This window comes from Lineus longissimus, chromosome 6, assembly GCF_910592395.1.
Source record: "Lineus longissimus chromosome 6, tnLinLong1.2, whole genome shotgun sequence".
Taxonomy (NCBI): Eukaryota; Metazoa; Nemertea; class Pilidiophora; order Heteronemertea; family Lineidae; genus Lineus; species Lineus longissimus.
The window spans coordinates 18822377-18846932 of NC_088313.1; the positions used below are offsets into that span (position 1 = coordinate 18822377).

The following is a 24556-nucleotide window of genomic DNA, read 5'->3' on the forward strand; positions in this document are numbered from 1 at the left end:
CGTAGTTCACTACCACACGACAATCCAAGATCGAGAAACGGATCAACGCATTTGAACTGAACTAGCCCAGCGCGGACACCGTCATCCAAAAAGAATTCGGATGGATGACGTGACGCACCTGGACTGGAAGAAAGACCAGTGACCTGATCTGCCTCGCTGAGGACAGAACCATGTGGTTTCACATCGTTAACAGCTTAGGGTTGCCCAGGCCCAAATGGCCGCTTGGCTGCGGGACATGATGATGATGATGACTCCACATCAGATGACCACAGTCACTTGAGTTTACATTGTTTATCACCAGTATGAATCCATCCAGTTCCTCAGATGATCACATTCACCTGAGTTCCCATTGAATGGTTTATCACCAGTATGAATCCAGGCTAACAGAAGCCCAAGGCTGGGAACCCCCCCCCCCCCCCCCCACATACAGGGGGTCATCCCTTTTTTTTTAAATTTAAAACTACTACATATCGTAACCAAGTCAACCACGTGCGCATTCGTATTTCCCGCGTATAGGGATGCACTACTAATGGTGGCGTCACGAAGAACTCTGCCATCCCTCAATGACAATGTGTATATCGAAGATGTAACAAATCGCATCCAAGAACGATTTATCATTTTGGCTTGGAAGAAAAACACCAAAAATGTCATGAATGTACAAGGTTCGATCGAGAAAAAGCTTTTCAATGCCCATTAAATGTTTTTACAGTTAATGATGCTGGAATTATTACGTAAACGCCTCCTGTTTGCTCTTAAATTTTAGTAAGCTTTTGTTATTGACGTCATAGTGTCAGTGTCATGAGTGTGACTGTGAAGGAGGAAGTCAACTCGAGAGAGCAAGATAGACCATGTTATTGTGACAGAATGTCAGATGATAGCGATTTTTAAAAGGGTCTACTCCGAAGTTCATTAGGCTATTGGCCCTAGTGCAGTTTCTGTTAACAGAATCTACTAAATCCCTACTAGTGTGTTGCTACCAGACAGAAGTTCTAAGAAACCACCAATCCGTGCACGCGCGCAGGCCGCAGTACGATTACTAAATAGACGGCATGGACAGGCCTACCGGCTACCCTCGGCCTTATACCAGTCGGAATAGACCCTTTTACACCAGGCAGAGGAAGGCATTGCGGGCCAAAACAAACCTAAATATAGGCACAACGAAAAAAAGATCATGTGGTGTACGGCCATGCGGTCTTTTGTTTGTTGTGGCCCTCAATGGCTTCCTCCGCCAGGTCTTTGCTGAGTTGCTCAGTGCTGCTGACTGTTGCTCAGTGCTGCTGGCTGTCAAAGAATCCGGTCAACTTATAAACAGGCTGAACGACCAGTCTATCAAACCAATTAGCTTGAAACTTAATATGAAAGACATACACTACAATACAGATCTTATCCGCCTACCGACATGACTGACACTCACAAGTTATAGACATGACTTCACAAGAGAGTAATTGAAGGTAAACGACTTCAGGGTTCAAACCAAAAGACTTGGATATCTGTTATTCTTCCAGGTGAATGATTTCCTGTTCTGGAAATTGTGAATTAAAAAAAACTTTAATGATGGCAGAGCTTGTGAGACCAAAGAAATCTAAGAAACACAAGGTATGTACTTTACTTAAGAAAGTAATAGATTTTTGAATTCAAACTCATTTGGATTTAGTTTGTTTTGGAGTTTGAGTTGAACGGAGGAATTATTGAAAATATCGTAGACTATCGAGATTTTGACGAATTAATTACAGAAACATGTAAATAATTTTCCTTCATGTAAGCTAGACCTTCTTGTTCTCTTTTACTGGAACAGAAGAGGACAGTAGAGTTGCAAGATCCGGGAGAATCTTCAGTTCCGCAAGATGTGGCGGAAGAAGCTGTCCAGGATGAACCACAAGCTGTCCTGGATGAACCACAAGCTGTCCAGGATGAACCACAAGCTGTCCTGGATGAACCACAAGCTGTCCTGGATGTACCTAGAGCTGTCCAGGATGAACCACTAGCTGCCCAGGATGAACCACAAGCTGTCCAGGATGAACCACAAACTGTCCAGGATGAACCACAAGCTGTCCTGGATGAACCACAAGCTGGGGTGTTGGGTGAATCTCAGGATGTGACCACCAGTGCAGAGGATGTGTGTGTTGAACCAGTAACATGTTCAGAGGGAGAAGTTGGACAAGGTGCTGAGGAGCATGAGAGTATTGCTGATGATTCTGGGGTGTTGGGTGCAGGGGTGGAGACGGAAGGGCAGGTTGTCAGTGTCGGTCAGGAAGATTCTGAGGAAGAGGCGGTGCAAGAATCAACATGTGCTGTAGCCAGTGTTCATGATATTAGTATTGAAGCTGTGAGCACAAAACAAGATGCCGAACACACAGTCAACACAGACTATGTTTCATACATGGATCCCGCAACAGTACCAATAAGTGATTTCGTATGTGGTGATACCACACCTTCTCATCAAAATGATGCTCTTGAAAGTCCTGATGAAGTTAACACTGTACTCAAAAAAGCTTCCTTATTGAGAGTAGATATTGAAGCAGCAACCAGTGAAACAACAGAGGAGGTGCCAAAAAGCTGGACTATAAGTCAAGATCGGCCAAAAGCACTATTGAAGAAACTTTACCCCGAGATTGAAGTTGCACAAGAAAGAGAGGCTTTCCAGCCCTTCACATTACAGCAGCTGAGGACATTGTACTTTAATCCTATGTTGGAGGAGAGGGAAGCTTATGCTGAATATTTCATTGAGGTAGGAGGTACAGTTCAGTTGTCTTCAGTTCTCAACATAATGGCTCCTCCAGACATGGAGAGGAGAGGAGGTATCATAGTATATAAGTTAGTAGAGAGAGACACTCCCATCCCCTTTCTACAACCAATCAGTTTGACATGTGACCTGTCACAGCAAAACCAGGTGCATGTTGCACAGAAGATGAGCCTAAATGACAACAGGAGATAATGGAAGAAATTGATGTGCTGATATTTCACAAAAGGCAGACAATAGAGAAATGAACAAACAGTCCGTCTCAACCTGCCAAGCTCAGAGCGACATGCGCCTGGTTTTGCTGTGACGGGTCACATATTCAGCCCTGTTGTAATATTGTATGTATATTGACTGTAAATTGTGAATGATCTTATTATGGGGACACTGATTGTCTCCTCGTCTTTCAGCATTCCAACCAGGAGAAGCACGAATTCTATGAAATCTTGAACAACTATTACCGAGCAAGAAACAAACTGTCTGTGACTGAGCAGGACTTGCTCATCCTTCAGAAGGAAGCCAGACAAGTTGAGGACAAGATATGGAGATTTGTGGACTGCACTGCAACCGGACAGGTGTGTTTCTCAGGTCTCCTGAACTCGGTTACAGTTGAAAAAACACCAGTTAACTGACTCCGTAGCATGAATTGTTGCAAATATTGAGGGGCGGTTTGGTATCTGATTTAGTTGTCAAAGTGATATTCAGAACAATGTGTAGCTGATACCTTCACAAGTAGGACACATACTTCTCCGGCTGAAGATGGAATCCCGGGGCAAATAACCCAAAAGCTCACAAGAAAACAAGAAGAGACAGTGGCCTCTTGTTGCTCTATGCATACAGTTCATCAGTCGTCTTCTGATGGCTTTTACTGACATGTACCCAATTACCAATGATATATGTTTTACTTTTAGAATGTGTGTGCAGATGGAAGTAAAGTTAGTGCCACACACAACTTCAAGCAGGCTACATTGGACAAGTTGGCTGTGGTTGAGATGGATGTGATGTTGAAGAAACAGAAAGACCTCATCTATGATCAGCTTTCACTCTATTTGTATAGTGCGGCTTTGTCAAGGTTAATTGTTCAGCTTATCTTCAATATCATTATCACACTGGTATCAAACTGTGATCAGCACTTTTATATACTTGTAAACAGGATGGACTTCAACAGTTTAGATCACTCAATTTGTTACTAATCTCGATGAGGTGTTGTCCAACTTTTGAGGTATGAACTCGTACATTGTTTGGATTTTTTACTGATTTAATACGCCTCGGGTTAAAAACAGTGAAGAGTGGCTCAATAACAATAACGGATATATTTCATAGAATGCTATATTCCTATTTCAAGGTTGCAAGTGGAATCCTACATCCATGAGCTTTACATGCGGTGCTCAGCTTTCACAGAGATTCCACAGAATGCCCCAGTATCGGCATGTATGCCTAACGAGCGTCCCATGGAAGTCGCCAACCAAGTCATGCAGCTTAGGATGTTCTTGTCCGTGCTGTTTGCTTTCAATCGGAAGCCAGCCAAAGACACTGAATTTGTGGAGGATATTCGGAAATGGATTACCAGACTGGTATGTATTGTAATCAGACGCCCAAGTGTCAAACTCAACGATCGTAATATATGTTACAACAGTCAACTCAAGTGCCTGTTACACAAGACTCCAAAGTCTCTTTCAAAAATATGCTGTTGAAGGCTGTTGCTGAACAGGTCAAGCAAATAAGGTTACATGAAGTTGTGTTGGCCGATACTGCCCCAATAAGTCCAGAATCTGGTCAGGGTATGTATGTCCAGAGGGCAGTAAGAGCCTTCTGTGTTGAGATGTATTGACCAGATGAGACAGCGTTCCTTGTCTTCTGTGTCGAACTCTCAAGCACCATTGAGTTTGGTTGGACAAGTTGGAATCATTTCCTTTAGTTGAGTGAAGTCAACAGTCAGATGACTTTCACACATGGCCATTTCAGTGGAATCTATCTTCCAGGTTGCCACACTCATCAGAGTAGCTACACTAGAAGATCACTGGTTCTTGCTGAACCACCTGCTCAGATGCCCAGGCGGACTTGGCAAGTGGGCAGCCAACTTCCTGCAGGTTGTGCCGCCAGTCTATACACCAGAGACCAGCTTCTCCAGTCCACAGCTAGACCATACTGTGGTTGTTCTGGCGACGTTGCTGCTTCCAGTCAAGTGAGTTTCTATGGACTTAATTCAGTAGCAGTTTTCTTATTTGAGCAATGAAACAATCAATGTCATTTCGTTGAAAAATCTGGCACTATCAATTCACTATTCGTTTCTCACCAACAGATCGCGTGACCTTTTCTTGCTACCCCTGAAGGTTTTGATGACACCACAGGTTGAGAAGCAGCCAGATAACATGTGGATCATAATCGACTCGGATGGAGAACTCGATGAAGACCCAGAGAATAGTTGGCATTTCCTGCAAGAGAATGATGTTGTTGCATTACTGAATCAAATCCCGCTGGACCTCATATTCAAGCATGTCCTTGGCCTTCAGGGAGAGGAGTATGACGTTCGCTGGACAACGGAAGGAGGCATGTTGAAGCTGTATGCATTCTGTACTTGTTTGTTGGACATCCTGGGACGAGGATTGCAGAACTTTACCCAGAGTCGTTATCGCCAGCTCAACAAGAGGATAGGGAGAATGATCAGGTTTGTTACCTTTTATTCTGGATTCCTATTGTTAGATTGAATGTTAGTGTGTAAGCAGACGGTGGGAGCTGATGTCTTTGGCCTCCATGGGTCTCTCAGGTTCAGGCAGCATCAGTTTAACAGAAGGACTGATCAGTAACAGCTCAATTCAGTGGGATATCTGCTCATTTACCTCACAGTACTGTTCAGGCAAGTTGCAATCTGTGCAAACTCTAGATTTTTATCTCGGGATACACCAGCCTGGGTGAAGTAATTCTGGCTGTTCATCGTCGTTTGAATGGGACTTCCCTGTCGCTGAAACCAAGATTCTGTGATCATGAATGTTGTAACATTATTATTGTTTTTAGGCACACTGTCCAGTATGTAACTGATCATTGGCTGAATTTCATGGCGTACAATGTCGGTCTTCCCGAGTCAAGTTTTGAAAGGCTGCAGGTTGAATACAATCAGTTATTTCATCGAGCAACAACTTGGATCCTCTCCTCCTCAAGGTAAGTCAGTTGTGACATCACAGTCCTTAGAAGCTCAACCATTTCAAAAGCGGGATATCGGAAGAGCAGAGCTGATAAGACGCGTGAACAGGTTTGAAAACCAGAAAGGTCATCTCAACCCTTCCTTGGAGAATGAAATGGTGTCATTTTAGCAATGGCTGGATGAGTGTGGTACATTATCAGCCTTCCTCAACAAGGCTAGCAGTAGCATCATATAGTTTGTTTATGCTTGCAGGCTTGGCTCCTGGCAGTTCATGGCCGACATGCCCTATACATGCGCTTCCATCGAGATGATGTGGAAACTGATCTGGTTGATGCACCGAGGCAAGATTGATCCTGATGTGAAGGTCACTAAGGAGATGTGTTTACAGATGTTAAAAGGTAGGTCTATGGCCATTCAGGTCAGAAATTACATGTACTGTGCCAATTGGTTTAAGTTGCTGAGGAGTGCCTGTACATTATGCCTATTTTACCTGTAGTAGGCCTATGTAAGAAAGTCACATCGCCACTTGTTTTGAATTGATATTGATTAGTTAGAGTTCTTCTTTTCCAGACGAGGATGATAAATTAGCATTTGAGGAACAGTTGGTGAAGATGCCCACATCTGAAGCCATCTACCTCCTGACGTCATTTGCCTTCATGGCTCGGGCAAGGTCAGCGGTGGATGCAGAGTTTGTGGAGGCAGTCACCATGGAAATATATGAGGTACATTAGAATATGTGAAAGTTCGAACTACATGACAAAAAGCTGAATGAGAGTAGGGTCTAATTTCTATCCAGCATGTCAATGCCAAAGGTTGTATCTAGACTTCTGTTATTTGAACCTTTGGCTCCCCTGCTTTGTTGAGAGGTTTTAGTGGGATAACTGCCAGAGAGTGAATGTAAAGAAAGACATGGCAGAATATGGCTGATGTAGTTCATCAGAAAGCAGTCAGTTTATGATATTCTTTTCATTGCAGCTTGCCTACATCAGCAGCCACACGCGAGAGTTCTGTTCCAAAGTTGGTCGCGAGCTGTTGGCATCGATCACCCTGGAACATCCATTCATCATCTCAGTGCTTCTTAAGTGTATCAAGCAGACGATCGATAAGATTGGTGTGGTAAGTGAAGTATTGGTAGACACACTAGCGCTTGTGTTAAAAGAGGAAGGTCTAGTCAGAACAACAATCCAAAATCAGATGTATGAGCCTTGGTCTGGGGCTTCTTATCCTGTCATGACTTGTGGTGTTCAATTGGCATCAGTCCATATATTCTGACCAACATTTGGTCTTCACCAGCTTCCTGAATAAGACCGTGCATGTACCGGGTATTCCCTTCCTTTTAATGGCTCCAGACCAAGGCTTACACTGTGCATATTTGTAAATGTTGGATAATTTGTCATTGCACCAGCCTGTTGCATGAGTGTCAAGGCTAAATGGCAGCTCTCCTGCATCTGTGACACATTTGTTGGGTAAGAGAGGGTCTTTGGTATGGGTCAAGTGTGGACTGCCTAGTCACTTTAGAAGCATTTGTAACTCCTTAGCTGAAGGCAGTATTGGGTACACCATTCCATATCACAGGCCTGTAGAAAGAATAACATGTCAAACTGCTTCGAAGATGATTACAAAAAAATTTTGCATCTTGAAGATGTCTTAGAAACACAAATTCCTGATCTATGTATGACATCTAGAGAGATAATTTTTTTTTTCTTTCATAAATTTTTCCAAAATCCTAAAATTAAGGTGGATTTTTTCTTTCCGACAAACAGCCTTACAAATTCTACCAGAGAAAAAAGGAAAAATATCGGAAGGAAGAATTTGCCGAATTTAGCCAGGTTTTTATGAAACATTTGTCTTGTTGTGTCGTTTGTCGACGTGTTCTGGAAGGCCTTTCTTCACTGTGTTCTTCATAAGCTTGTTTCAGTAGAGTTTGCTGGTTGGCTTGCAAATTTACAATTCATTCAGTACAGGAGCAAATATATAATACAGTGCTGAGAATGATGCTCTATTTTGGGAATTTTATTCTTTTTTTGGGCACTGCATTGCCTTGACATTTCCAAACTGCTTCATGGGCGTTTACCCGATGTGCTTCAGCAAACTTTGCTCCAGGAAACTTGATTGAAATGGGCTCATGTACTGTTTGTTAATCTAGCACCCTGTCTCTACCCATCTAAGCTAGAACCTGCTAACATGTGCAGTACATTGGTTTGGATTTGCTCTTGGACTAGAACCTGTAGGCTGCCACTTAGAGTCCTCCTACTTATCGTACTATCACTATTACTAGAAATGATTTTCTAAGATGTAATGGCAATGAGTCGTTGGGAAAGATATCATGTCACGAGCAGAGCTGGGTGACTGGTAGGGGGAGAGGAGGCCAGTCTGTCATATCAGACAGGAGAACCAACAGCAAAAGTACAGCAGTCACCCATGTCAAATCCCTGTGGCGACTCAACATGGCTGTCGACCTTTAGCTAGCTTGAAAATCATGTATAGTGACATTGGACCCTTACAGCTTTTCGGCAACGTTCCAATCAAGACATCTATGATTAATCTCAGAGTAGGCCCTACATGTAACCATTCATTTTCAGAGTTGCTCTAAAATAGCCACTGTTCTGCGTGACCTTCACGAGTTACTCTCAATAAAACATGGTAAAATAGTTAGTGACCAGAGTCCAGTGAGTAGTACATAATCATTGTACATTATGCCACAGTGATTGCTTGAGAATGCAGGCTGCGCTTGAGAATGATTTGATCTTCAATTTCGAGAGTCCTACTCCCATTTTCAGACGTATATTCGAAAGTCTTCTGTAATTCTTGAATTACCGGATGTGTTTATAAAGTTAATAACTTATCGAGATAGAAAGTCAGTGAGTACAATGGTTCCTGCAATCTTAAAAGTCCTTAATTTTACTATCATTAAATTTAAGGGATCAGAATCTAATATTTTATTTGACAGAGTAAAAAACCCTTAATCTCAATCAGTTGGTGGGAGGTCGTGCAGATGGTTAATGCATGGAATCTTTTTGAAGGAAATTGCTTCCATCTCTCAGTCTGTTTGTATGTGGCTTACTAGTATTCCAGTCTGCTCATAGTGATATCCTACAAAAAGGTATCGCCTGTGCTTTTTTTAATGCATGAAGGTTTAGGGTTAATTTGCATGCATTTTGGCAAGGTATCGGGGTAGTTTCCTCTAAAGGTGATTGAAGTTAGCTCTGGCGGTTACTGTTAAGGATGTTCATGTTAACTGTTGCTTCGTAGTGGTGGACAATGTGCAACTGGGTGGTTTGTTTTGGTTGTCATGGTAACTTCACACACATGACGTCACACAAATACAGTCCTGCTGTCTGACATAAAAAACAAAAAAAAACTCTGGTTACTTCCTGCATTATTTTGCATGTACCATATAACAGGCTAGATATCTCCTCTAAATTTTCATAATTTGTTCTGATTTCTTTCTAGGTGTGCCTGTACCTGTTCAAAGAACTTCCCTTGTACTTGTGGCAACCAGCTGAGGCGGATCTGGTGATCCTCAGGACCTGGCTGTTGGACCGTGACCTAGCTTCTCCAGAGAATCAGCTAGCGCGCCTCATCATGACCAACATGAATTGGGGATACACAGACGAGGGAACAGAACTCGCCCTAGACATCAGCTTGCATCGGCAGATAGCTGTCCTATTGGTGGAAAGCTTCATCAAGTACAACCCTGACAAGTCTGTGGGACTGGTGGCAGAGGGAATGAAACAGGTTTGTAGTTGCTAATCCAACTAGAACTAAAGCCAACTTGTCTCTGGAGAGTTTTGAAATGAATCAAATGATACTCAAAGTACTTTGCAAATAGAAAAAGGCACACTGGGAACAAGTGCTTGGTCTTTGTGGGATACGTCTCAACCCCCTGCTTGCTTTGGTCATGCCCTGGACTGGGACTATTAAGGGCAGGTGGAAACTTGAGTTTGTGTTTGGGTTTACCATCCTTAGTAGTTGCGCATAAATGTAGGATTTTCCGATATTTTGTCATCTTTAGTTCACGTCAGCCCTTAGAAGCACCCCAACCAATGAGCAACAGTTTGTGACATGGGCCTGGGAGCTGGTGATCAAGCTTCATCTGCATCACCAGGACCAGCCCAAGTTTGATCATGATGCGGCATCCTTCCCCGTACCAGATATCAACTCAGACGAGATGCTGGCTCCCCTGCAGAAGAGCCTGAAGAGTAACAATCCATTGGGGAGCTATGTGGCGCTGGTGATGACCAAAGTTGGACATGAGTAAGTTTGAAACATATTCTGTGATAATCAAGTCGTAAGATGGCCTCCAGAGTTCGTTTGGTTAAAATGTCATTTGTGTCATCCTTTGCCCAAGAATTTGCATGCGTTGCCGCTAAAGTTCTCTACCTCATAGATGATATTCTATACCTGTTGAGTTTTCTTTCAGGACTGGGGATTTTTGTATGGAGGGCATCCCTCTCCTCCAGAACCTTGTAACCTACAGCCATCACCGTGTTGCTATACATGCCATCGCAAACATTGTGCCCCAGTTCTACCTCTTCCAAGACTATCTCGTACAAAATGAAAGGTAGGATTGAAAATGGAGTTCCTGAAATGAAGTACAAAATATTGTCAAAATCTCTAACGAGTACAATACAGAATTTGATTACCGGTGCATCGAAATAGCTGAGACTGAAACTTCGTAAAGGTGGCCTGTTTTGAGGTGTCATTTTTGGGATAAGGCTGACATCTATACATTAATTGCTTCAGCTTTTACATTGTGTCAATTCATTTTTCAGATTTTCCTCAATAGTACAGAAGATCCTCTCCGCTGACGAGTCCTACCTGAAGATGGCAAAGAGTCTGCTATTCTCTGAGTTTCCTGGTGCTCTGACTAAACTGTTCATGGCAATGATACAGGTATGTAAAGGTTCTTGAATCTCAAATCCTGAAGCTTCTGTATTTACTTGTGTTGGCATTTGGCATCTGCCACAACGTTGGAGGCCAATATGGCTAATTGCCCTACATGTACGGTAGAACCTCTCTATAAAGGACACCCTCAGGACTGACAATTGCTGTCCTTAATAGAAAGGGGGCCTGATTAGAGAGGTCAAATTGAATGGGAAGACCCGATTTGGGACCAAAACTATTGTCCTTTATGGAGAGGGTGTCCTTAATGGAGAGGGTGTCCTTAATGGAGAGGTGTCCACTAAGGGAGGTTCTACTGTAGTTACTCTGTCAAAGACCCAGCTGGAATTTCTGTCATTCACTTGTAATAACCCTTTCTTCTTCCAGGTGCATCTACAGTCTTCCAATGTCGTTGGTTGGGTCGCGCCAAGGTTTGCCATGGAGTTCTGGATCAAGTTACTGACGCAGATGCCTCGTTGGAACACCGACAAGAACATCTGTTACATTCTCGATTCTCTCATCAAGTATGGCTTCAAGATTCAAGAGTGCAAGGAATTGCTTGAGGAGTTCTTCTATGACCTTTACACTGTAAGTCCACATTTTCACTGATTCCTCTTGATTTTAACTTTTCTTTTTTGGTAAGGTGCTGTTATTACTTTGCCTATATGGTACTGACCTGGTACTAATTGGACATCATGGTCTCACTCTTGGGGAAAGATGTGGTCAGGATCATTGCAGAGGTCCAGGAGATGTGGACCCATGATGTGACAGATTTGTTTGGGAAACCTTGTATACCAGTTCAAACCTGAAATGGGCTGTAATGGTGAACATTTTTCTGTTCCTGTGATGATTTCTGAAATTGACTTGTAATGTTTTTCAGACATTCCTGAAGTCACAGAAAGATAGCAACCAACTTGGTGCTCTGTTTAGTTGGATTGCCTCAGGGAACAACCTGCCTTCATTCATAGACAAGCAAGCCATGCCAGAGTTTCCCTGGTTAGCATATATGATCCTGAATGCTGAGAGCAAGTTTGAGGAGGAATCAGGGCTTTGGAAGTCGCTGCAGGCGGAACTGGTGAATGATGCAGGAATTGGTGTGGAGCAGGCGGTAAAGGTTAGTGTCAGGAGAGAAGTAATTTGGAAATTTGGAAATCAAAAGAGCCCATGTTTCACCAAGACAGTCAGAACTTTTCTTGACAAATTTGATTCCAAGTCTGTGGACATCTGAAATGAGGCTGTCCTTAGAACTTCCTCAGAGTTGCCACTGAGCTGGAAGGCTGCTCTAATGACATGACTATGTCAGTTTGCTTCTAAAGATAACTACTATATTCTTTATCACTTTTGAATTCCCTTTATTTCAGAGAATTGCGACACATCTCAAGTTCCCGTTGAGTCCAACAGCTGGCCGGTTGACAATCTACCGGTGGGGGCAGCAGGCAATGGCAACAGACACAGAGCACCCACTCTTCCCTGTAATGTGGCAAAGATTCTTCCTGCGGTACCTTGCCAGGCCTGCTACAGAACCTGGGTAAGTTTCATCTTGATTGGCAGTCCTACTGTTTGTGTTGAGTCTGATTTGTATCAGCCACTGTTGTTCTACAGTTGCCATCGGCTAAAGAAGCCATTAAGTCAACAAAAACCCACCCCAAGTTAGAAATCTGTACCAATTGGTTCTTAGCCATTAGTTTTAAGAATGATATTCTGGCTTTCTGTATCTGAATATGGTTATTTGTAGGTTACCCCAGCGAGGAGGCCTTGGTGAGAGATTCTTCGGTTCGAGGGTCTATGTGACCCTCATCAAGTCTTTCCGTCAGAAGCTGGATGTGACGGCTGACTGGATGGATAAGAAGCTGACGGAGATGGAAACGGAGGGATATGAGAGCGAGAATGATGAGTACATCATCAGTAAGGAACAGCTCAAACTCTTTGCTAAGTAAGTTGTCTTTTCCACGGGCGTTTAATGTTATGTATGCTTTGGTACAAGTGAGGAATCTTCACTTGGAGTGTTACTGATTGAGCCAGTGGAGCACTTACTATCAGATCTTCATCCATTTGTTTTGAGTAGCCATGTTACACCAGCTCTTCCTGTTCTACATGTAGATGCCCCGTCCTTATTTATTCCAGGCTCTATCACACATACGCATTCTGGCTGGACGAGCCACGCCTCCACGACCGATCGCTCTACCTGCCTGCCCTTCCACCACAATACCAAGCAGAGAAGCTAGTCCAACTCTTTCAAAATCAAACTGAACTCTGGTCAGACTATATTGATTTCAATCGTGTAGATTATGATATTGGACGGTTGAACCAGCTTTGGAGCTCGGAGAAGTCACAGTACTTCCCGAAGAGGGCTAATTACAAGTCACTTCAGGAAGAGGTCCATCCTAGGAATGGTAAGAGGAATCTGTTTGAATCAGTTTAGTTTTCTGTTTGTTTGTGTAAGAACGTGTTTACTAAACAGTTTGATTTACCCTCGCAGATACATGTGTAAAATCATTGTGGAGCATGGTAGTGTACTAGTCTGGTGTCTGACTAAGAATTGAGTTGAGTTGAACCTACCAGCAAGTTTTTTCTCAAACAGTTGGGCCGTTGGGGAGCTCTGTCTCCTTGGCACCCAAGTGTCAAATCGAGTAATCATTGTCTACAACAACAATCTCTGTTTCCAGCTACAAAAAGAATCCTATCAAGGTTGAATAAGAGAGATGCGCCCCTTCCTCCTCCAAGCCAGGTCCCCATCAAAGTACCCGTACCCCCTGTCAATGTGGCAGCCATGCAAGAGAGCCAGGGAATACTCTTCTCATTACATCAGGACTTCATATCGGTCACAGATTTCTCTAGGTAGGTAACGTGAAGTGGTAAAATTATAGTCCCATTACAGTATAGCCCTTACACAGTGTAGAAGACAGCTGGTATTTCATATCAATGTACACAGGGGTTATATGTGTACCACAAGACCTACTGCAACTACTGTGAAAACTTCCTTTTGTCACAGTACATCTTCATGATTCTTTGGAAAAATACAAGTACTCCTGTGTCATCACAGCCCATCAAAGATCCAGCAGGACATTCCACACTCAAAAGTCCTTGTCATGAAAACATTGTGCACCCAATCTTTGGCTCTGTTTTCATGACTAGTTTGTTTCTTTCAGTTCATTTTCAGACCGAGAAGCCCGACATGTTGGTTTGAACAGTAATTACGTCGACAATGTTCCAAAAGTCTACAGGAATGATCAAAAGACGGTACGTATTTCTAGCAGTAATCCAAGGATCTGCAGTATGACAAAATGGAGGTGCTATTTGTGCTTTTCAAGTTTGGTGAATTTGTCATAGCATAGCTGAGATAGAGTATATATGAACTGCTGAGTTGATTACCTGTGTTGATTTAGTTTTCATCACTTTAGTGTTGGTACCCTATTCTATAGCTAAATTGAGTAAATGATGGTGCAAAATGAGATTGGTAGTCAATCACCAATTCTAGTTGACTTCGTTGATATTTATCAAATCTTCTCATCTCCTACTTCAGTCCAACTTCCTTGTGCCTTGTACCAGTAAGTTTAATCCTTCTCATAGATGCAAAGGGGCAGCTGCGATAGTCATTAATGTAAGTTGTAGTTCGTATTCCTTTATACTTACTAGTGTTCAGTTTGAGATACTAGCAAATAGTCCCCTGTGCAACACTTTGACAGGGCACTTTGACAATTTCACACACATGAGGCGTTGTTCATCAGCTTGAAGAGTGGTCCTTTGAAGAGATGAGATTGCAAGAGTACCGTAGTGGTCTTGCCAAGAGTTGAACCCAAAACCTCAGGGTTATGAATCAAGGCCATCTGTTCCGAACTCAAATATTTTTGCAGTTCAAAGAGATGAAGAAGAATGAGATCCTTGGCCGACAACTCGATGAGAATCGTTCCGAGTATAAACAGTTGATGTTGGAGTTGCAGTTACCTCCTCCTCCAAGCATGTGTTGTGCCGCTGTCCATGTGGAAAACACCATCACGTGAGTTATGAGATATGCATTGATGCTCTTCTGTAGTGCTTGTTCCTTCTCAGTGCATGCTCACATGCACTTGGGGTAGTTATCATCAAAGACATCGGTGGAGCTAAAAATGTTGGCAAAAATGCGGGTGCCTCACCAAGGATTTTGGCAAAATGAAAGCTCCACCCAAGACCACCGGTGCCGACAGTGAGGTGTCAATTTCTTTCATAAAACACCTCAAAATAAACATTCAATGGTGATTTTAACTGCTTCCAAATTTGTTCACAAACCCAAGTAGGTTAGGTTTATAGTTGCCTGACCAGAACACTACAAGACTGTGACCAGTTTTGGGAACTTTGTGATAATATGGTTGCTCATTATGCTGTTGAGGCTAGTTGTTTATTTGATGCACTGTTCAACATGCATGGCTATAAGAGATCGATCTCATCAGTTCACTTAGGATTACCTGCGGGTCTGTTAATGGCCTCTACCCAAGCAGAAGGAACAGCATATATCATGATCATTTCTCCATCTTTGATTCGGGCATTGTTTGGTCTTTAGAGCACTGATCCGCTACCACCAGCACCCGCCAGCCAATGTCTCCCTTGACGGCATCCGGGAGGCTGGGATCACCTTGTTTTACCATATGTCAACCCACGTCAGTGATGCTACAGACCACTATCCGCCTGCAAAGCAATTCTTCTCTGCGTGTATTGAGATATTGGGTCAGGTAAGTCTGTTAGATTAAAATCTAATTTCGACACGACTTGACCTTTTTCATCTACTCAAGGCCGCTGTATCTTTGTCCTGGTGAATTCGCTAGGGAATTTTCAACTTGCCACCAACTTGTTTCCATTGTCAGGTCTGTTTTCTCCTTTACAGGAATTCATCCGATCGAACCCACAGCAAGCGGAACAGGTCTTGAATACCATGTTGAGGACACCATCGCTAGCTGGCCTGATGTCTCCTCATTTCGTCCCAAACAAATGTCCAGAGAAGTATGTGGACATGTACAAGAAGATACTAGAGGTGCCTGAGAATCAGGGCTTGTCTCTGGCCTTCATGCTCCTGACCAAGGTGAGACAAAGTGATGGTAGTGCAGAAAGGAAGGTGATAGTGAAGATAAAGTTCTTAGCCTTTCATTGCCTTTAGGTCTACTACTGTATGGGATGATCTTGGTTTGGGTTTTTTAAGTTGAAGACTTGAATTAGTGACTTTTTGGTTTTAGTCATTTATCCAACCACCAAATGACTCTCAGAGGTCACATAAATCACAGTTTCTGACTCTGTTCATGCAGTCTAGGACCCCATAAATGTAAACAAATAGCAAAACTGCACATGTCCATGGACACCATGATGTGATCTTGCTCTTGTTTTGCCAGTTTGAGGTTGAGAAATGGTTGGACAGCGACCCATCCGCTTCCGATAGGACCAGGTTCATACAAGTGATGGAGCAAGGCTTGTGTGCCTGCGGCCGTAACCCTCAGGATAGGATGAACATGGTGTTCGAGATCTACAGATCACATTTGAGAATCTTTTCAAGATATGACTTCCCCAAGCATCTGCATGAGATACTCAATGTGCTCCTCAGAGGTAGGTGATATTCTAGGTCCTATGACAAGTGACTGTCGTGAAACCCCATGATAGATTGAAGCCCATTGATTTGGAAGAGCTCACATGTCATGATCTGAATACCAGTTGCAAGTGGTCAGATGCAGACAACACACTATGCTGCTTGAAGCTCTCTCTCTCTCTCTCTCTCCCTATGAACTGAGACAACCAGAACCTTTCAAAGAATGTTATTTTGTTGTTTGAGGTCGAGAAATTTGATAGCTTCTGAGGTGGCCACATCTTCTTAAAATGCCTGTTTTTGCTTCTAGGCTCATTCACAGGTTTACTGAGCTCTGTCTGCTGGAAGGACATGCTGGTCAGTCTGGGCATCATCAACAAGAATGGGTTTCCACCTGAGGACAAGTCAATGGTGGAAGCCTGTCAAAATGCTCTATCAATTCAGCAGGTAAGGCTCTATAATCAAGTGTCCAAACTGAACTTCTCCTAGTCCAAGTTCCAACTTCATCAAGGATCTCCTGGGTGGGGACCGTGATACTGTCGAATTCCAGGTTCTCTATCAGCTTTCAACAACTTTACAACATGCTGTACCATATGTGACTCGCTCTACCAAAACTAGGCGCTTGTTGCATCTGAACTTGACAGGTTGATACGGACTTGTTGTTCATTTCCCTATTGTTGAACTTTTGTGAAATCTATTACAAACTGATTTGGTCACATTCAACAAAAGGTCTACAATAGGGAAATGAACAACAAGTCCGTATCAACCTGTCAAGTTCAGATGCGACAAGCGCCTAGTTTTGGTAGAGCGGGTCACATACATGTATTTGACTTTCTTTCAGATTACCGACTCCATGCAGCAAATAGCTCAGTATTTCATGAGGCTACGCACGTCGACAACGGAGACGGCAAGTTTTGGTATTTATCCAAAATGGCGGCCATACGTGCACAGTCTGTCGCTATGGAACTGCTTCCTTTCTCTGACGTTGGCTGGGAAACTGTCTGTTGCTGTGTCGTCTGGGGGAATGGATGCTGACCAAGGTGAGAGTGGCATTTTAGTTATTGTGACCTGAACCACTGCCCAAAATTTTGCTTTCCATTCTTGGCCTGAGACATTTTTAGAGTGGGACCTTCGCATTATCATTGTGGGATTTGACTTGTTTGGAGATGGTCCAAATCTTAAGAAGTTGGTATGTAATTGTCATCCCACCTTGAAAGACCATCACAAGCCCTGGAGGAGACACCACAAAACACATTATGCCATCAGTATGCACTCACTATTGCCAAACAAGTATACTGTAGAAGGGTGACTTTGAGATTGAGGATGTCACTTCTCTGGATCAAAAAAAGCAAATTTTGACACTCTGATTTCAGCTTTGGATGCCGCATGGCGTGGTATATTTGACGTGTATGCCCCCTGGATCCAGCCACTAGACAATAGCGGCCAGGTGCTGTCACCATGGCTGGAGAGTGATGCTGATATTGGAGTCGAGATGGTGTCAACGTTCGTTAGTGCTGTTGACGGCTTGAGGCAGTATTTTGAAGGTAACTATTTCACCATCTTGCACTTTATACTGAACTAGGTCCATGTCTGAGCATTTTACATCATTTTACATCTCGTATTCTATTCGTGTTCTATTTCATTCCAGCGATCCCCCACAGCCCACAGCAAGGAGCCCTGACCCAACTCTGGGTCGCCTACTGCAAGTCGTTTACGATGAAGGGGGCGCCTGAGCATGTCCTCAAAGTCTTCCATGCCAAGATGGTCGATATTCCCTGGGACAAGTTCTACCCAGATCTCAGCAGTATTGAACTGATGAATCAGGTAAGACAGGGAAAAATGGGTTTTGTAGCTAATTTCAATCAACAACTGGCCAAACTGTTAAAGCCCCCCTTTGTCAGACTGTGGTACATGAGGTGCTGTGGCATTGGTTCCATATTCTTAGTCTTTATTTATTCTTGCTAATACTAATATACTGACGACTGTAGTAGATTCAAAACTGTCACACAGTTGGATTGTGTGCCCAGCTTTGTCTTAGATCAGCAAAAGCATGCAATAGTTACGTTTTATCAGAATAGTTTTAGACTATTAGTTGTTTACAACAAATTTGAATGTACTTTTATCCATTTTGTTGACCCCTTCCATTGTTCAATGATTTCTCCCTGCACAATTTACACTCGTATGATTCTTGTGAGTTTGGAAGCCAGGGGGTGTGGTATTACTATTATACATGTAGTGAGGCACAGTCAAGTACCAGTACAGATAAAGTACCAAGACTTGGTCTCAGTATTTCAACTTTTGATTGTTATGTCCAGATGAAACCAAATGAATTGAAATCGAAAGTAAGTTTTTTCCTGACCTTTGCTCACTGTACCGTGTATGGTTGAAGGTCTTCCATGTGAACTTGTGATGCTTACATATCGTGGTGATTGACGACTAACTTTATATTGTACCTTCTTTCATGTAGCTTTGTAACGTAGGTGTACCCCTTCATATTTGTGCCTTTTACCCGAATTCAAACTGATTTAGTATAGCTCTATTCCTTTGTGGTTTCAGCATTTTCGAGTAGAATATGTAGGTCCTTGAGAGAATATCCCATTTGCTTTTTTGCCAATGCAGGCTTCTCAAATACATGGCAGACTTTCACTTCAGTTGAGCTAAAGTAATGTTTCAGTACCAAAATATCCAGCAAAATAGGCTTAAACTGGGATGATAGCAGCTGCTGTGCCAAGGATGTATTTGAGATGCCTTATGTGCTATTTGTGCTCATTGCTACTCCTAGTGTTTCTGTTTTTGGTTTCTGGTCCCAGTAGGATTTATCATTTCCTTCCTCCCTTGAGTCAGACTTTGATTTATTTTTCAAGTTATGTAAGTGGTGTGTTGAAAAGTCAAAGGTGAGAAATGGCATGCGATCATATTCTAAAAGTTGATATAATCTATTAAAAGTTGAATGCCATCTCATCTAATTTTGCACTTTAAAGTGAATGCCAAATAAAAGTCATTGCACAGAAAACGAATGCCATTTCATAACAGTAATATTGTATCAGTTATGTGCACTTCCACATGTAACTCTCTGTATCTATCTCCTCATCTGCTTCCTATATGACCTGAGTTCTGTACCTTGGTGTCGTAATCATCCAGTCCTCCCTGCTAGACCCAGATCTACACCACCTTACCTATCAATAGGCTTGGGAATGCGGACAAGGAGGACTGTAAACTGCAATACCACTGCATTCTCCTCAATATTTCTGTATAAATCCGTACTCTCTTTATCAATATCATTCTTTTTGGAAGGTGGTGGTTGATCATGTTAACTAAACTCTAACACTTCAAATCTGTCCTCTCATGTATGAAACAGAAACCTTTCTTTGCACATTGTTTGGGTCACTGATGGAACATCTGATGTATCACCAATATATGATATGGAACAAGCTCTGAAGTGAAGGACACAGAGCATAGCTACTGCTGTGTTGGCTAGTTTCTCTTCACTAGTTTTCTCCCATTCCAAGACAGATAAATGTAGACTTGCTTGAATAGGAGAGTGAGGCAAACTCCATTGCAAAACCTATTCGTATATTTAGCTTTGATATCAAGAATTCACAGGTGTGCACCAATTCCCATGACAGCATCATTTGATTACTTTTACAGTTGTATACAATAGTGACAACAACAATTAGGGGTACATGTACTAGTATTTGATCAGGAATGCTCATCAATGCACTCTGGGGTTATTGAGTATCTGTTGCTTCCAGCTCCACGAGAAGACAGAGAAATGTTGCTACGCCTTCCTGGCCACGATCATGCCCAAGATGCCATGGCCTTCCATTGTCCAGCACTTCATCTACCAAGAACCTGTGGAGCTTACCATGAAGCTTCATGCCTGCCTGTTCCAAATCCTCGTGCAATTCACAGCAGATAAAGACATCATGCAGGTAAAGGTTTGGTTCGGTGTGTCAGAGCTCTCTGAGCCCAATTGGTAGTCTTTTACAACTGACTAGTTTCATGGGTTGATTTAGTGCCAACTTCGCATTTAGTAGCTAGAAGCTAGACACAGTCTACACCACTGAAGCAGCAATCTGACTGAATGCTCTTGATTAGCTTTGCATGACACAGCAGTTTATAGCATGGCACCAAAAAAGTGGCTCCGACTGCAGACAATAAGTGCTGTTGTTTGGTGATTCAACCAGTCTTTTCTGCTATGCCACTCTGACAACCTTTGGGTAGTGGAACTGTCCCAGATACATCTCTGTTCCATCATTATCCTGGTTATTGCAGATTTCCACCATCCCTGTGTTCTTCCTTCAAATGGACATGTTCCAGTGGCAATTCCTGGACGTCCCACCTCTCGAGACGGTCACCAGTTGGTTCATTGAGAACAGCGATCCAAGATGTGTTCTTGCTGAGAGGACATCAGAAGCAGCTTTAGTGCTAAGGTTTGTTAAAGAGCATAGTTAGAGAATAATATTGGATTCTGAGGGAGAGGGCAGGTATTGGCTTGTTGAAGTAGCGATGTATGGCACCTTCATCCAGCACAATAAACAATCTCTCTGTCCACCTGAGTGTCAGCTAGATGGCAGCACAAAACATACTGGGCCGAATTTACGAAGGGTGTTTAAGAGTTAGACGCGTGTAAATTCTACATAATCAGTTTCAGGGCCTAATGCGGTTTTCATGAAGAAACCCTGCAAGGCCCTGACTCTGTCTATTCAGACATTAAACGCTGTTTTAAGCTAAACACCCTTTGTAAATTCGGCCCACTGTGTTGTGTTAGTTTATTCAGCTGATAAAGTGTTTGATAACTGAAACATCGTGGAAGACTTTAGAAGCTGGTTGTCTTTTCGGATGGTGGAATACGGTCAGTGTACAACCCAACTCCTTTCTCTTCTCTTCAGACTTGTAAAAGCAGCCTCAGAGTTCAACACAGTGCACCATCCTGTCGGCTCCATCGATGTTGCTCAGAAACGGCGCTTGTTTGTGCGGATGGTTGTACAACTCATCTGCAAGTGTACTCACCTGAGGAGTACAGATCCTGCTTCGTTCAAGACGATCATTATCAACCTGCTGACGGAGGTGGAGACAATTGTTGGTGGCAGTAAGTCCCATGATTATTTATTGTTGGAATTTCTATGATTGAAGTGATTAGATACAGAAGAATAAGAAGGGATGTGACATTTCTGATTTTCAGACGAATTCCACATGAGATTCACATGCACACTCTCTAATATCAAGATCTTCACTTTGCAGTGGTCGATATGCACAAGCAACAGCACCAGGCCCTGGTACTGACCACAGAGGTGCTGTACATGCTCAACAACTGCAACCCAAACGAGGCCATCATGGCAGTCATCACAACAACAGTCAAAGATTGGATCGCTTCATCCCCTAACAGCATCTTACTGCTGCCGCTGATCAGCGCGGCATGTCGGACGCTGGCATCTGTCGTCCATATGGTCCAGGTTATTGAGGGCTGTATGGTGGCTCATTTCTCTACACCTGGTAAGTCTTATTTTGTTTGTTGCAACTCATTTAGTTCAGAGGAAGTTTTTCCCTGACTGTGGTAAGCCAATTCATTCTGCCAACTCTATAATTGAATCAGAATTGAGACTTTGACTCTTGGTTTCTTGTTTCAAATTTCAGTATATAAATTTCTCACATGGAATTGTTCTTTTCAGGACCTGCTTGCTTCCGCGAAGCCCGCTGGGGCAACCTGCTGAATAGTCTGACTGTCCCGGAGATTTCCAAGGAAGACTTCATCAGTTCTGCCCTAGATGAGGGATGCTTTCTCACCCTCTACACATGTGAACTCCAGGCCCTGCCTCTCTCGAAAAGTCCACAGGAAGAGATGGTTCATATCAATGTGTTCATCAATTGGACTGCGTCTGCTAAACCAAGGTATGTAAAGACACGGCGATTGTTTGGTTTGGATGATAGTTAAAGCGAACTGGAACCGCCAAGCCAGTTCGTATGACCTCGTTTTCATTTCCCGCGTATCGGGTGATCAGAACGAGGCATGAATGAAACATGGCGCCTAGCTGCCAATCATTCAGTGACGTCACTACTATGGAATTTACTACGAAAATTCATGAATGAAAGATCGCATGACTCACGTGATTCTCACATGATTCTCAATAATAACAAATTGAACTGCGCATGCTCGGGCACTGGGGGCGGAGCTACAAATCTGAACTCGACTTTCTCGGGCGGTGAAAGTCGAAAAGTTGAATAAATCGCTCGGCGGTTCCAGTTCGCTTTAAAGCTGACATGTACATTCCCAGTAAGGCCAGAATTATTGGAATTTGATATTTCAATATTGCTGTTAAGTTTTCATACACTAATTAACCTTCCTTCCTTCCTTCTTCAGACCAGACAATGAAACTGAACTCTTCCTATGGTGGGCCAAGATCCTGGAGTTAATCTTGAGACAGTTGGACTTTGGCACTGAACATAAAGCCCTCCTCGGTCTACTCAATAAGTTTTTACCTCCGTTGTTGTTGATGGGTGAAGACAAGGTCTCAGCAGGCCTACTTGGTGCTATTGGATTAGGCAAGAAATCGGTGCTTTCTACGAGGTATGAAGAGAGTTTACAGATAGTGTCATTTCTCTGTTATTTCATCACAATGGGTGATATGAATAAAGGTTAGCAAATGCTTTTACTTCAATTTTGTACAGAAAGGCCAAGTGTAAATGTACATGGAGTTTTAGATAAAAGCATTTGCTTGTCTTTATTCATATCACCCAATGTCCTTGTTTGAAGATACCTTGGTTTAACTAACATACATGTTATGTTCTTTTAATCATCATAGCATAATTTCGAAAGAAACAAGATTAATGATCAAGCCTTCACATGATACTCACATAGTTACAGGTATTTTCAAGTAGGAGACCCTCGGTTGGTTATGGATTAATAGGTTATTTGGTACATGCGTGTAGATATTGCACAGAGTAACTGAGAATCAAAATATCTCCATTTCAGATTTCGTCTGGTTGCGCGAAGTCTGTACACATTCCTTGTGGCTCAGATGCCAACAGAATCGTACTTCCGATTAGAGCCGCGTGCTCCCGGTGGAATTGGCTCCGGTCGAGGATCAACAAGTTCGAAGAATACCCAAGGGCAAATTGTACCATCACAACAGGCCCTGGAGGCTGTGAAAAGCCTTGAGTCATTACGGACTAACAAGATGTACCTCGACATCAAAGACCAGCTTGCCTACGCGTGCGAGTTCATTGCAAATCCCTTACATTCGTTGAGGGATGCTCGACCATTCTTTACCCAGCTAGTCAATAAACTCTTCCCAAACCATTACTATCTAGATGTCTTGAGGCCTGCAAATCAGTAGACTGGCCATTTTTAAACATTCCACTGCTGTTCCTCGAACAAATCTGGTGAAAAGTCATAAGCTGTGTGTGCTACTTAATCTGTGACCCGCTCTACCAAAACTGGGCGCTTGTCGCATCTGAACTTGACAGGTTGATACGGACTTGTTGTTCATTTCCCTATTGTAGACCTTTTGTGAAATGTGACCAAATCAGTTTGTAATAGATTTCACAAAAGGTCTACAATAGGGAAATGAACAACAAGTCTGTATCAACCTGTCGAGTTCAGATGCGACAAGCGCCTAGTTTTGGTAGAGCGGGTCACATCTGTATTCTGTTAAAAAGATTTGTTGCAATATAATCCTTAAGCATTCTGTAAAATTCCATTAAAAGACATATAAAAATGTGAATGCCCAATGGTGCTGGTACTTAACTTCCCAGAAGAATCTGTTGCTTTTGTTATGGTACAGTGCACACAGGTACAGTGGTGCTGGTCTCAAAGCCTCAAATGGTCGAAGTTCAAAATGAGAATTCTAATGAGAGTTGTAATACATGTGTATTTGATAAAAATTGGAATGAAATCTATTGAGTTGATTCAGTCTGATGGCATAATTGATAACTAATTTATATTGGAAGCAAATATAACTGGTATAAATTTCATTCTGTATCTAAATAATATAATAATGTTACATATGCACGGTACACTGATCTACATGTAAACGAGACAGGCTTCTTGACCAGTTACCTGACACAAATAAGGGAAACAGATTGTTCAAACTTCATAATGAGGTTATGAGAATGTTCTTCCAACCTACAATATGGGGAGTGTCTCGTGATTACCTCATTTGGTTATGTTGATGAGGTGATGGAATCCTGAGGTCCTGGCTTATTTAGATAGGTGAACAGTGTCCTACCGTGCAAATATTATGGTTAT

General features: G+C 42.7%; 1 protein-coding gene across 6 annotated transcripts; it reads left to right on the plus strand.

The window, feature by feature from the left end:
- Window positions 1-591: 591 nt before the first annotated feature.
- On the plus strand, window positions 592-23860 carry LOC135488962 (ectopic P granules protein 5 homolog). Of its 6 annotated transcripts, none has more exons than XM_064773966.1 (41): window positions 592-662; window positions 1506-1596; window positions 1796-2728; window positions 3148-3312; window positions 3649-3809; window positions 4083-4311; window positions 4720-4922; window positions 5040-5405; window positions 5753-5896; window positions 6132-6277; window positions 6450-6601; window positions 6855-6995; window positions 7643-7708; window positions 9333-9617; window positions 9895-10136; window positions 10303-10443; window positions 10655-10775; window positions 11151-11351; window positions 11644-11877; window positions 12125-12291; window positions 12499-12696; window positions 12888-13156; window positions 13430-13601; window positions 13913-14003; window positions 14287-14364; window positions 14618-14760; window positions 15301-15469; window positions 15622-15816; window positions 16121-16331; window positions 16619-16755; window positions 17150-17348; window positions 17682-17852; window positions 17957-18132; window positions 19173-19202; window positions 20061-20240; window positions 20584-20741; window positions 21201-21400; window positions 21553-21804; window positions 21981-22200; window positions 22670-22876; window positions 23282-23860. In XM_064773966.1, exons 2-41 carry the CDS (start codon window positions 1510-1512, stop codon window positions 23643-23645), a joined length of 8004 nt encoding a protein of 2667 aa, XP_064630036.1. In that variant the 5' UTR covers window positions 592-662; window positions 1506-1509; the 3' UTR covers window positions 23646-23860. The 6 variants fall into 6 exon arrangements, with proteins under 6 accessions (XP_064630036.1, XP_064630038.1, XP_064630039.1 ...); XM_064773968.1 differs by lacking the exon at window positions 19173-19202 and adding an exon at window positions 18624-18650 and having other exon boundaries at window positions 603-762; XM_064773969.1 differs by lacking the exon at window positions 19173-19202 and adding an exon at window positions 18865-18882 and having other exon boundaries at window positions 603-762.
- The last annotated feature ends 696 nt before the right edge of the window (window positions 23861-24556 follow it).